Consider the following 13122-nt stretch of genomic DNA (forward strand, 5'->3'; position numbering starts at 1 on the left):
TACATTTGGTAAACCTATTTTCCTTCTGCTTTGAGTGTGACAATTATACAAACAATGTTCAATCACTCCAGCTCAGACATGGCTGTTGTTCATCACATTTGATTTATATCTGGCGCCTCTTTCATTGAACAGGTTCCATCATCATGATTCCCTCTATAGTTTTCTGAACGGTCGATGTTGGCCTGGAACGTAACGTAAACCGGTATTACGGTCTGTAATATGCTGGAAGTCTGGAACGTCAGCACGGAGGATCACATGCTTTGCATGCAAATCTATTCCATATAAAATGGTGACCTTTATAACAAACAAAAACACATGCTTTTTTCGTTCTTGAAGAATTTCGAGAGGCCAGTTATGTGATTTAAACTCCTGACACATTTAATGTTTTTGCGGTGAAATGTGATGAACAGCCTCCTCTTAATCAGCAATGGGGCCCTCAGAAAGGTGCCAGGTTCCAGCGGGACGATAGGGAGTGCCTTTTAAACCCATTAACAGCCCAATTAACACGACTAACCTAACATCCGCGCTCATGTAATCGGGGCAAAGTTGGTTCCTAATTTGTATTTCGTTCTCTCCTTTTTTCTTTTTGTAATTATTCAACGCTAGATTTGTTACATAGCTGGGGGATGTAATTTTGTTTTTGTTGTTTTTACTTTACGTTGGTATGATAGTGCACCGCTAGTTTTATTAAAAGTGAAAAGGTTTTACATAGGCGTCATGTGTCCATGTTGGATGTGTAGAGAAAATAGATCCATATTGTCTATTCTATAGCTATTGTTCTGAATCATATTGACGGAATCCACCTCTTAAAAATATGTACATTATTGAATTGCTTTAGGCAGAGTAAAGTGGGTATAAAGTTTACCTATTTGTGTATAGTGGAAGGTAATTATTTAACATTGTAATATTGCCTGATTGCTGACAAGTTTTGGGGGCAGCATGGAATTCACAAGAATCTGAGTATATAAATCTGTTCCCTCCAAAAATGCTCACAATGTCATTTTGTCAAACACTTTAGACATCTCATCTACCGTTTGTTGAAAGGAGCATTATCAACTCACGCTGCATACACTTTATGTGATGCTTATAGTTTACTCCCAATAACTTCTGCATCTCACATTTCTCTGGTCTAAATCCATTCTAATCAGCCCCTTAATATTTTATATACTTCTCATTGAAACTGAACTTCACTGCCTACTAAACCGAACGCAGCCATAGTCACTCTGAGGATCAGGGGTATTTTGATTTGCATGAGCACATTGTGTATATTTCACCTGGAGTTAAAGGTCAGAGCAAGAGGGCAGCCATTGTATACTACTGATTCTCCAAATGTTTCACACGTTCACTCCACTCAAAAGATTTTATTTGGGGAAGGGGGGGGGGGGGGTTGTTCTGTTCAAACCTGGCTCTAAATGAAGGGTGTCAGCCTCTTCAGAAGTGGTCAGACCGTCGCTTCCTCTGCTGGTTGGGGCTGCTCTCACTTTTCTACCAATTGGAAGGCAAGTTGTAGTAAAGTTGATGCTCGCTCATAAACTAAATAAAGGACGATGAGATGGGATACAAATGCGTTGTCGACTTATTTGTGTTATTTCGTGGGCCTGTTGCCTCTGTTTCAGATTTAGCAGACACTTCCCACCAAAATGACCAAGGAGGCTGAGAACAATCAAAGTTAAAGTAGAAACGTAAGTAAGTAAAAACGTAAGTAAAACGTTCACATGATAATTTTTCTGAAACAAACAACTGAACAGGCTACAGTCCATCTTGATCCTAGGGCAGCATTACTCATTGCGCGGCTCGCAAGCCACATGCGGCTCGCCAAGCCTCTATTTGCGGCTCGCATGGCGGTAAAAATATACAGTGATATGATCATGCAGTGAATACAGATATTTAAAAAAACAATACAAACTATTTTAAAAATAAATCAACAGCGGCATTAAAAGGTGGAAATATAGCCTTGTCTAGAAAATATTTTTAAACTTGCTCGGCTCTACGCTGACAGCGGGGTTGCCAGATTGGCGGTTTTCCTGCATAACAAGAGAGAATGTGCTCTTTGGATGGACTTATTCTTATTAACTTATTCTTCAATAGCTTCCATGTTATGTGACCCAGTGTCTCCACATTATTCCAGAAAATAGCACACAGTCACACAAGTCTTAATTTTCCTCTCAAAGTGCACCAGATTGATGCATTCCAGGTTAAAAGGTACCAAATTGTCTTCCGGGGGAGCATGCCCCCGGACCCCGCTAAGGACCGGGTTCCCTCCACAGTTTCACAAAATTCTGTGGGAAACACTGCTTCAGGGAGGACATATTATTAAGCAGGCATATTTATTTATGACTGGATTTATAGCTTTTGATACTTTGCGGTAAAAATGGCTCTCCTGTTGACGTCGTCCTGTCAGTGCGGCTCTCCTGAAAAAAATAGTGAATACCACTGTCCTAGGGGTTGGTGTCGGTAAGGCAACAATATTTATAATCAGCTCACTACTGCCCCTCTGTGGCAAAATCATTAACAGTGGAAACTGAGCGGCTAGAGAGGACCAAAATAATAGTATATATATATACTACTGAGTATCAAAATAAACCGTGACTAATGTATAATCAAACCACAAATGCGGCAGAATAGTGGTTAGGGTGTCTGACTTTGCCAAAGTGGTTCTCTTTGTTGAGCGACTGAACTGTATTCACATTGTTTGCTGCTGGGGATAAAATCATCTGCTAAGTGACTCAATAGTATTCAGAACATTAACTTAACTATTGAGAAGGTCCAGCGTCTATAAAAGGTGTTTCTTCTCTTCACAGGTTTATTAATTCTTTATCGTCTTTAGACGTTCATATTATTCATAGATATTGGCCCTTTGCCAAGAACAGGATATTAAGTTGTCGATGGAACTGACCTTGAAACATGAGTGATGGGTTGATACCATATAGGAAATTTAAACATTTCACCTCCACAATGCTGAAAGGGCATGCTGGCCTCCTATATCATTTAGTTTTGTTGATAGAAAAATGCAATTTACGGGCAGCAATGTATTCTTTTAATGTTGATCAGAATTTCATTCCATGAAAAGGATCACATTAAAAGATATAGAATATTGGCACAAAATATTGGCATCTGCATCGGCCTGTAAAACCAACGACTGGTTGTTTCTAAAATATAATGCAAAATAAAACCTTAAATAATAATGATTAAATAAATGGTTAAGTGATATGTACCAAGCAGTTCACTATCCAATCCGTTATCGATTAAAAGTCAATATTAAAATTAGATTCAGAGGAAATCGTTTAACACCAAAATAAGATTACAAGCAAAGCAGTTTAAAATACAAGGGTTAAATGAAACCCCACCATCAATGTATGATTGAACTCACATGGAGAAGGATGGATAATAATAGTGGTTCCTTTGTACAACTTATTAAACCACCTTCAATATAAAAAGACAGACAATCTGGCAGGAAATAAAAGTACATAAAAAATATGCCAAACAAATCCTCCATCTTCCAAATATGTGTCCAGCGACGTTACAATCATCTCCACTAATGAGACCAGGAACGGTTTGTGACGGATACTGTTAGAAAGCATGATGGACGAATAAAATCTCAGTGCTATAAAACACCCATCTGGCACTTTTCTCCTTCAATGGAAGCAAAGAAAGGGTTTGTGTTGATAGTGATGTGTTCTCACGTCTTGGTCTTCACACCGCAGCTGGCCAGAGCCATAATTTTATCTTCCGACCCTGAAATAGAAAAGGTAAATAGCATGAATCTTACAGGAGGGCAGGGGTTGTTGTTCATGAAGCCATGATGCACATGAAAGTGAACCGTATCATGCTCACCCAGATCTGCAGTGACTCTCTCAAACTGGCTCAGGCTCGCTGTGGCGTTCTCCGTTAGAAAGCCCTCATCCTCGGAAGTGAGCTGCAAAATAAACGTACACAACAAACAAAATCAACACTAATAATAACCCTGCATTTAATGTCTATGTATTATTATGACTATAGTCTATATTGAGACTCAAACTGTGATACTGTCCAGCTCAATTGGTAAAGCATGGCATCAATGCTGCCAGGGGTAGGGGTTAAATTCCCCCTGGGGCCAGCCATGCTAAGAATGTGTGTACTCACGGTATCATAAGATGCTTTTGGAACAAATTATCCACCAAATACCATATAAAACACACACAGGCACATACACACATATACATATATATGGAATAGTTCATGAGTCACAACCACTAACCCTATATATATATATATGTGGAATAATTCATGAGTCACAACCACCAGTCACTAAATCATCAACAAGTCTCTGTTAGGGGAGCCAGAGGAACTCATAGAGCACCCAGACCTTCTCGCCCAGTTTTCTCAAGGCAGTGAGGATCTCCACTTTCTGCTGCACGTACACGTCCCTCGACAGCTTGCCCACCATCACATCTCGGTCCATCTGGGCAACAATGAGGACGCCATCGGGCAAACACACGGCCATCAGAGAAATATTGGATGGTCCAGCTCGATCAAGACTTTTCTTATTGATCCAGAGGGAAATTCTAATATCCCAGCGGCATATGAGTTAACATGATAGAAGAGAAGAGATACAACCTATCAATACATAAATAGTATTCAACAAACAAGGTGAAAGACCGGGAAGAGGAAACAAACCTCTGCTAGTCGCGTCCTGAGCTGCCCCGGCTGCTTCTTGGCGAACATTCGGATGACCTCTGGGGTTTTAAAGGCCTGGCTGATGGCCGCCTGGATCGCCTGTTGGGAGATGGAGGTGATCTGTGCATCAGAGACCTTCATAACGTACCGGCGCCACACCGTGTGAAGGGGCCACAGGCTGCTCCTACCAGCTGCATGCCGCTGAGGTCGTCCACCAGGGTCATGTCGCCGGTCATGATCTTCTTCAAGGAGTCGTTGAATTCGCTCAACTGCTCCAGCGTCTCCTTCTTCGTCTCTTCGTACTCCTCCTCCTCCAGGTCCTCCCTGTCAGACCAGACCGTGGTGAAGCGTTGTGGTTATTGGATGACAAGGGAGAGGACTGTTACTGTACTAATGAATCCTCTCCAAACCCCACTTCAACGGAGACTGGGAGCTGATGAAAGCCATTTAATGAGCACCTGCATTCCTCCAGGTCCTGCAGCTGTTGCATCAGTCTGTCCAGCTGCTCTTCCATGTTCTGCCTCAGTTTTCCAGTTTCAGATTTCCCCCGAGAAGCCATGATGTTTTCTGGAGGACAGGTCTGGACAAACGGGAAAATAATAATGTTAACGAAATGTTAAGCGACACTCGATTCACTACTGACATTATTCCGACTGGCGGCTGACTAACCCAACATGCACAGCCCGTCTAGACACTTCTAGAAGGACAGCTACCTCTAAACCCAACACTAACCTCCGAGGGTTAGTGGAAACCCCATAAACAGGATAATCAGGATCCTTTTATCTAATGATCTAATATAAAACACAGCCTTGAGCTAGCAGGCTAACTCCCATCAACAACACATCAACACATCATCTGACCTGCTCTTTGTCAACAGGAGGATCCCAGAACGCTTCTTTAAGTGGCTTGAATCAAAAGCTATTCCGGCAGATATCGTAATGGATAAATGCGGCTCATACCACAATTAAAACAGACATAAAAATATATAAATATTGCAAACCTTCCTGACGAAACGCCACAACTTGTAAGCTGATCCGACGGTAGTGGTCCTGAACGCACCTCGACAGCTGTGGGTGCGGCTTTCCACATCCTGGTCTTTCGACCAATCAGATTCCTTCAATACCATAATCTCCCGCCCCTCGACAGCGCCTGGAGGAAATACATTTCGGGAGACAAAACGAAACCGCAGATCCTCCGTCCATTCAATGTGCTTTAGTGTGGTTTGAAGCATAACCTCAAACCTTACACCAATCACCCGACGTAAGTGGAGAAAAAGGTCAACGTGTATTACTGTCGAACTTGTGTTTCACTGTATGTTCAAACGACGGTGGGATTTATTAGTCAATGTCTTGTCAATGTAATGCCAATGTAATGTTGCGTGTCGGTTTTCGATAATGTCTAACAAACTTCCCCTGGCCCAGTTCCCAGGGAAAGTTTGTTAGACATTATCGAAAACCGACACGCAGTTACACCTTTGTTTAGGAACACTAGGCGCAGGGGTGCTGTTCCACTCGTGTATTTTGGGGTGATTTTCTTTGGTTATATTCATTTCTTTAATTTGGACAGCACCCAATGGCCCTTTTCCTTTTGTAGTTTTGCCTCCTCTGTTTGTGTTTAATTGATTACCCCAAGATCCGGGTTGAGTAAACGACTTTAAGTTAACCAAAGACATCTGGTTTTATGTTGCCATCCCTTTCCCTAGCGGGGTTAACACATGTCAATGTGATCTGAGGAATGTACCGTGGGGTGGGTTTGGATTTACGCCTGCATTTGCCCCAGTTTTCCTTTAGCCTTTCTCAAACGTCCCCTTAGTAAAAGGAGACGCAGATGCTTCGTCCCTGAGGAACGCCATTGTATCTTCAGCTCTGTGTTCGCCTCTGCATGTTGCAGTTAAAGTTCACCGGAGTATGAGATGGAAGTGGTCCTGATCGCCTGCGGATCCTTCAACCCCATCACCAACATGCACCTCCGCATGTTCGAGCTGGCCCGGGATCATCTTCAAGACACAGGTACAAACTAAACATACGTAGTTTTTAATCGTAACCCTTCATCTCCAGTCCACCCTATTTCCAGCTGGTGTATTTTTTGATTGTTGTTCAAATAGTTTAATAACAAAATGTCATGATGAATATAGATCTAAACGCAAGCTTAGACTATTAGTTTAATAAATTGGTATATTATTGTTAAATTTAAAGACTGCTGTGACTACTCTTTTAACACCCCTTTCAAAAAGTGAAAAATGGTTCAGTCCACACAGATGATTTCACTGCATTTCCCTTCCTTACGGTGAGACTTTTCATCTGGATGGAGATGCGGCATTATGTCAAAGCCACAGTTAAATAGATTGAAGTCTGGCTCTCAGAAGAGAAAGGTGAAGAAAGACAGGGAGAGAAGACAAAATGAAGGAAGTCAGGTTCACAAGATGAAACCCCATTCTTAACTACCTCCGTTATCGGTGCTAAAACAAACAGACAACCCAAGCAAGAGCAATCAATAGGCTACACTTTCAAATGATAAGGCCTTTGTTATTAAGGTAAATGATAAACACAGTGTGATGCAGGCTAATATTGCAACAGCAGGCTACTGATTTGAAGCAAGCTAATATTAATACTACGCCGTTATTAGGCTACATGATGAATAATAACCAATGGCATATAGGCTCGCTAGCCCCAGACGTCCTGACGCATCAGGACCTCTTGTTTATAGGGCCCAGAATTTGGTGCTACGCCCCTGAACAGGTGTCTCATGGTTTGGCCTCTCCCCTACCTCTATTCCATGTGTCACCAACTAACTCAATTCACTTTTCAGGAAAATACCGTGTGGTGAGAGGGATCATTTCCCCTGTAGGTGACGGCTACAGGAAGAAAGGGTTGATCGAGGCCCGCCATCGTGTGGAGATGGCAAGGCTTGCTACGAAAACCTCCGACTGGATCGAGGTCGATACCTGGGAGAGTTTACAGCCCGACTGGGTGGAGACGGCCAAAGTAGTTAGGTGAGGAGAATAGCTCCAGTCCAGCAGTAAATAATCAAGTATATTTAACATGCTTAACATCTTGTTATTTACAATGTGTACTATCACACTCTATCTCTGCAGATTTTCTTCTAACTCCCTTCTAACTGTATACTTAAGGTTATTACAGATTCATAGTTAGGACTACTAGTTACATAGCCTATATATTTTCAATGAACTCGATTATGGCTGATATTGTCTGGTGTCAAGTGAAGCTGAGAAATATGGTCCAACTATGTCAAAGTGTTCCGTGTACAGACGACTTTGTCCAGCTCCGCTGAGCGGTTCTCTGCTGTGGCCCCAGGCATCACTACGAGGAGCTGAAGGCCGCCCAGCGGGACGAGGACGAGGACGACACAGTGTCCTACGGGAAGAAGAGGCGCATGGAGGAGGAGTACCCTTCGATCAACGAGGGTGAGGGAAGCCAACGCGCAAAGACCCAGGGCCCGGTCAGGAGCCCACAGCTAAAGGCCAACGGCCACCGGTCGTCGGTGGTGAGAGCACGCAGGGCAGAACCACGGCTCCCTGAGTGACATCGTCATAATGAACCCTTTAAAGTTTAACCAAAATCTCGTCAAACAAAATTGTACGTTTATGGGGAGAAAATATCGGTGAGTTCAGAACGTTTTCTGATATTATTATATTATATCATATTGGTCTTTAAAAAAAGACAATATCAGGCAAGAGTCAAAGAACGTTGGCGTGAAGGACAGGATGGGGAAGCAAGCGTCGTCTCATTGTCCCAGGGAACCTCAAGTGAACGACAAAACGCATACACACGGTGTGTGCGTCGTCGTCCCCGGTGACCCACTCTCCGGCTGAAGCATGACGTGAAACCATGTGACGGGTTGTGTCTTATTGATCCCTCATTGTGTTGGGATTAGTGATCCTCGTCACACCCGTATTACAACAGACACCTGAGTGTCTCTGATGTAGGAACACCGGGCATCAGAGGAGCAGGGAGCTTCAGGACTGTAACACAAGGTGCCCGGACATGCAAATGACATGACTCTCCAGTAGGCCTATAGCAAGGAAGACAATTGTTGAAAAGCAGACTGATAATTGCTGCTATTATATTATGAGGGATTCACAGCATATCTGTGGATACCTATTATTATTATTATTATTATTGTTTTTATGAATCTCTCTCTCTCTCTCTCTCTCTCTCTCTCTCTCTCTCTCTCTCTCTCTCTCTCTCTCTCTCTCTCTCTCTCCCCCCGTCCATCTGTCCAGACAAGTCCCCCAAGCTCTTCCTGCTGTGCGGCGCAGACGTGCTGGAGTCCTTCGGCGTTCCCAACCTTTGGAAGCCGGAGGACGTGGAGGAGCTGGTGGGCCTTGGCGTGGTCTGCATCACGCGCGGCGGCAGCGACCCCGAGAAGTTTGTGCACCAGTCGGACGTGCTGTGGCGCCACCGCCGCAACATCCACCTGGTGCGCGAGTGGGTGACCAACGAGATCTCGGCCACTCACGTGCGGCGCTCGCTGCGACGCGGCCGCAGCGTCCGCTACCTGCTGCCCGACGCCGTGGTGAGATACGTCCAGGAGGAGCGGCTGTACAGCTCCCAGAGCGAGCAGAAGAACGCCGACGTGGTGCTGGCGCCTCTGGCCAGGTACACGGACGCAGGCCCCAGCTGAGGGGCCAGGGGCGGGGCCCAACTGATACCGGGGCCCTCAGCTTAGAGGCCTAGCTGAGGGCCCCGGCTGAGGGGCCAGCGGAGGGCCGCCTGAGAAACGATCAGGAGAGCATTGGGTCCGGTGCGGTTGTGTTTCTGAAGGTGTTTATCGTCCAAGGTGCGGGTTTTTTAATAAGATGTTCTTACTGTGGGGGTGAAGCCCTAATAATTGTGGATGCAGGTTGCTGTGGAATTTTAGAAGGATAGTAGTAAGAACATGACTGTCAACACAAAATAATTGGATAACTCGTCCTTTTTTAAACTATACCAAGTTACCAAGTTTTCCAAATGCACAACTTATTTATATACATGTAGGCACAGGAAGGTTTTGATGAATTTGAATAGAATGTACTGCACTCTCTTTGTATATCTGTGCTTGTTATAACATTTATATCTCACATTGCGGATTCCTATCTGGGCTGGAATAAAGTGCCACAATCACAGCTATTGTGTTTTTCTTCAACATGTTATGGTTGGGTTGATTTGAAACTGAAGGCTTCATCTCCCAGACACCTCTCACGCTCAGGACCTGATGGAGAGATAGCTGTAGACACTTCAATAACTGATGCCATGAGATATGATCCTGGACAATTTAACTTGTTCATATTTAACTAAGACCTGGACAAACCACCAAAAACATTCACAATATCAAAATAACCTTTATTTTAGTAGAATTATGAATTGATCCTTCATCATAGAAGAGCAAACCTGTTGACCTGAACAATGTGATGGTTCTCGATGGACTGATTGCACAACCAGGCCTGGCCCTCTTGGCGGTGGCAGTGGGAGTGGTTCTCTGCCTGCACGGTCTTGTCACCCTGACAATGAAGGATCCTGTCGGGTCTGTTTCTAATTGAACTGGTTGGCTCACACAAGCTGTTGATATTGTTCCAGCATGGTTTCTTCAAATTCCCCCTGTTTGGTTGCATGCAGCGTTCAGCGGGACCTGTCTGACACGTCTGGATGACCAACCAACCGAAGAACCAACCCAAGTCAAACCGCCCAACGGAGACGGAACTCCACAAGCCTTCACTCTCTACACTGAACACACTCTCTCCTCCCTCCTCACAGGTGTCGGTCAGCCCGTCTGTGTCGACTGTCCCAAACCATCTCCAACAGCTGGGAGCTTCTGTCCTGATCCAACATGTCGGCTGGGCTCTGTGGCACCTGGGACATGGTCAGCAACGTCAACTTTGACGGATACATGGTCGCTCTGGGTGAGTGCTTGCCGGTTGAATTTTGATCTTTTTGACTGTGGTTTTATATGCCCGATGAATCCACAATTACAGTTTTAAAGAGTCACATGGACATACTAAAATGAGATTTGAATGTTAACCCCTATCTCCAAGAGACACATTTAAACAGTAGACTGAGGAAGACCTGTTGAGAAGGGGCATTATAACACTTCTTATTTCTGTTTGCTTTATTTTATCGCTGTATAGATCACATATTGCTGATATTCCACTGATATTTGTATTGTATTTTATTATCTACTTATTATATCTGATTTCTAAGTTAAGATAAATATACCAAGATATAGTGTCGGATGACATGAAAGCAAATGATCTCTGGGTTTAAATGACAGACAAGGCGTGGGCCTCTATATATAGTCCTATAGCAGGTATACTCTTACACAACACAATACCCTTTACCCCAAAGGTTATATATCCGTCGTGCACTCGAGTACTGATCAGTGTTGATTAGCAGGTGGTTGCATTGGCACCGGCGCTGGTTGTTCATTTCCTTGAGGCTCTGCAGTAACAGCCTTGGAATGAAGACGTTTGCCCGTGTCCCGCCCCAGGCGTCAGTCCTGCGCTGAGGAAGGCCGCCGTCAAGCTGAAACAGAAGAAGGTGATCGAGGAGAGGGGGGGCGTGTGCTGCATCAAGACCCTGAGTGCCTTGAGGAACTACACCTGCTCCTTCACCGTGGGACACCAGTTTGACGAGGTCACCAAAGGACTTGATAACCAACGGCTTAAGGTATATGACACGACCAATGACATGTCTGTTGTTGTTGAGATTCTGGCGACATTAGAATAGCGGTCAAAGGAGCGTTCACCTTTGTTGCATTTGGTTGACTTAATGTGTCGGCTTTTCATTGGAACCGACTTCACGGCCTTCAGTTGGGCGAATGGATCGGATTGGTCATCTCATCCTTTCTGTCCCTGCAGTCTTTGGTGAGGTGGGAGGGGGAGAAGCTGGTATGTGAGCAGATTGGACAGAAGCAGAACCGTGGATGGGCTCACTGGATCGAAGATGGCAAGCTTCAGTTGGTAGGCTATATAAAAGACATTAAGCAAGTGGCAGTTTGGGCTAAATATACGAAACATCTTAAATCGATCTTAATCAAAGTGTTGAATAGCATTTAATCTCTCTCTCTCTCTGACTCTGAAGGAGCTGTTTTGTGAAGGCCAGGTCTGCAAGCAAGTTTTTAGGAAGAAAGAAAGCGAAAAGGACGATGTCTGCAAGTCAGATTCCTGAAGAAAAAAGAAATCAATACACCTGGTGTATATTATACTAGGCTACTCAATATGCAGAGGAAGGTCAACATTTGTGGTATTTTTCCTTTCTTTTGACATCCTTGAGGGAAGATTTACAGCTATTGCCTTACAATATATACTTTTGATGTGGTATATTTATTGGCACTAGATGGCAATGTTGTATCAGTTTTCCCCCTGTCTTTTATTCAGGTAATCTTGGACACTCTTTTGGGTTGAATGTCAGACAAATACACATTATTTTATAACAAGATACATCTGTTATATCATATAATAAATATGATAGCTCTGAGGTCTTCATCCAAACTTGTTTGTCTATGATCACGTTGTATTTGTAAAGAAATATGTCAGATTTAACCCGTATTAACACATCTTACATCTGTATACCAAACTATCGCAGACTAAATGTACGTTAATGCGTACATGTAATTCTTTATTATTGTGTATAACACTGTGCTGCATCATACTCTCTCATCTCAATGGCATAAATATAATTAGCTCCAATTGATCTTCACATTCTGCACCTGTGTAACCTTCTGGCCGTTTCTCAATACACGTTCTTTTCTGTTCTTGTGTACTCTAGTCGTAGCCCAAGTACTGTTCTAATTCAAAATTTGCGTCGTCAAGTACAGTCGAACGACCCAGAAGTGTTATTGTTGTGTTCTTAAATCATGTCCAAAACGATTATACTCCAGGATCAGGAATCAATTCTTTCGGTTCCCTTCACTATCACAAATCGTTTGTTTGATTCGTTCCTTCAGTTCGTTAAAGATCCCATGGCATGAAAATCACTTTATGAGGCTATTTAACATTAATACGAGTTCCCCTAGCCTAACTATGGTACCCCAGTGGCTAGAAATGGCCTTAGGTGTAAAACGAGCACTAGGTATCCTGTTTCACCTTTGTAAAAATTAAAGCTCAGACTGGCCGATTTGGAATTTGCCCCATATGTCGTCATAAGGGGCAAAGTTACCTCCCCTTTCTCTGCTTTGCCCGCCCAGAGAATTTGGCCCGCCAATGAGACAATGAGCTCGCTTACGACCGTGCGACTGTAACGCAAGTGTTGGTACACTTCTTTGTTATTTGGATAACCGTTCTGCTGTTATGGCGAATAACACGCAACGCAATAATGCAAGCTTGGTAAAGCTCCCATTTGGTGAAAAGACTAGACTGCGTCACCCCTATCTTTGATTCTACTGTTTATCGATTCGACTACCGCGCTTTCACTGGCTTGATATTAGCTGCTAGGGTTAGGGGTTAGGGTTAGGGTTAGGGGACAGAGAGCT

At 43.8% G+C, this 13122-nt stretch overlaps 3 protein-coding genes across 5 annotated transcripts; 2 read left to right on the top strand and 1 right to left on the bottom strand.

The window, feature by feature from the left end:
• Positions 1 to 3020: 3020 nt before the first annotated feature.
• lzic (leucine zipper and CTNNBIP1 domain containing) lies at positions 3021 to 5730 on the bottom strand. 2 transcript variants are annotated; one of them, XM_079742245.1, is made up of 7 exons: positions 5657 to 5730; positions 5115 to 5236; positions 4845 to 4980; positions 4657 to 4755; positions 4346 to 4441; positions 3835 to 3916; positions 3021 to 3735 (listed from the first exon to the last, which is right to left on the bottom strand). In XM_079742245.1, exons 2-7 carry the CDS (start codon positions 5213 to 5215, stop codon positions 3680 to 3682), a joined length of 570 nt encoding a protein of 189 aa, XP_079598371.1. In that variant the 5' UTR covers positions 5216 to 5236; positions 5657 to 5730; the 3' UTR covers positions 3021 to 3679. The 2 variants fall into 2 exon arrangements, with proteins under 2 accessions (XP_079598371.1, XP_079598372.1); XM_079742246.1 differs by lacking the exon at positions 5657 to 5730 and adding an exon at positions 5517 to 5652.
• Positions 5731 to 5829: 99 nt separating this feature from the next.
• On the top strand, positions 5830 to 9781 carry LOC307079215 (nicotinamide/nicotinic acid mononucleotide adenylyltransferase 1-like). 2 transcript variants are annotated; one of them, XM_079741381.1, is made up of 5 exons: positions 5830 to 5916; positions 6547 to 6665; positions 7465 to 7648; positions 7971 to 8080; positions 8900 to 9781. In XM_079741381.1, the coding sequence occupies exons 2-5, from the start codon at positions 6569 to 6571 to the stop codon at positions 9298 to 9300; spliced, it is 792 nt and encodes a 263-aa protein (XP_079597507.1). In that variant the 5' UTR covers positions 5830 to 5916; positions 6547 to 6568; the 3' UTR covers positions 9301 to 9781. The 2 variants fall into 2 exon arrangements, with proteins under 2 accessions (XP_079597507.1, XP_079597508.1); XM_079741382.1 differs by having other exon boundaries at positions 5891 to 5967.
• A 410-nt stretch (positions 9782 to 10191) lies between these two features.
• On the top strand, positions 10192 to 12136 carry rbp7a (retinol binding protein 7a, cellular). The gene is made up of 4 exons (XM_079741384.1): positions 10192 to 10555; positions 11140 to 11318; positions 11510 to 11611; positions 11733 to 12136. Exons 1-4 carry the CDS (start codon positions 10483 to 10485, stop codon positions 11817 to 11819), a joined length of 441 nt encoding a protein of 146 aa, XP_079597510.1. The 5' UTR covers positions 10192 to 10482; the 3' UTR covers positions 11820 to 12136.
• Positions 12137 to 13122: the final 986 nt, after the last annotated feature.

Source organism: Pollachius pollachius (assembly GCF_949987615.1).
Source record: "Pollachius pollachius genome assembly, chromosome: 8".
Lineage (NCBI taxonomy): Eukaryota > Metazoa > Chordata > Actinopteri > Gadiformes > Gadidae > Pollachius > Pollachius pollachius.

Bases quoted from the DNA above. Each gene is read 5' to 3' on its own strand.
- lzic (XM_079742245.1), bottom strand. From the start codon at position 5,215: ATGGCTTCTCGGGGGAAATCTGAAACTGGAAAACTGAGGCAGAACATG. The intron at 4,981-5,114 runs GTGCTCATTAAA...CTGGTCTGACAG, and splicing joins CAGGACCTGGAGGAATGCAG to GGAGGACCTGGAGGAGGAGG. The intron at 3,917-4,345 runs GTCTGGGTGCTC...TTTATTTTGCAG, and splicing joins TGAGAAAACTGGGCGAGAAG to CTCACTTCCGAGGATGAGGG.
- LOC307079215 (XM_079741381.1), top strand. From the start codon at position 6,569: ATGGAAGTGGTCCTGATCGCCTGCGGATCCTTCAACCCCATCACCAAC. The intron at 6,666-7,464 runs GTACAAACTAAA...TTCACTTTTCAG, and splicing joins GGATCATCTTCAAGACACAG to GAAAATACCGTGTGGTGAGA. The intron at 7,649-7,970 runs GTGAGGAGAATA...CTGTGGCCCCAG, and splicing joins GAGACGGCCAAAGTAGTTAG to GCATCACTACGAGGAGCTGA.
- rbp7a (XM_079741384.1), top strand. From the start codon at position 10,483: ATGTCGGCTGGGCTCTGTGGCACCTGGGACATGGTCAGCAACGTCAAC. The intron at 11,319-11,509 runs GTATATGACACG...CTGTCCCTGCAG, and splicing joins TTGATAACCAACGGCTTAAG to TCTTTGGTGAGGTGGGAGGG. The intron at 11,612-11,732 runs GTAGGCTATATA...CTGACTCTGAAG, and splicing joins AAGATGGCAAGCTTCAGTTG to GAGCTGTTTTGTGAAGGCCA.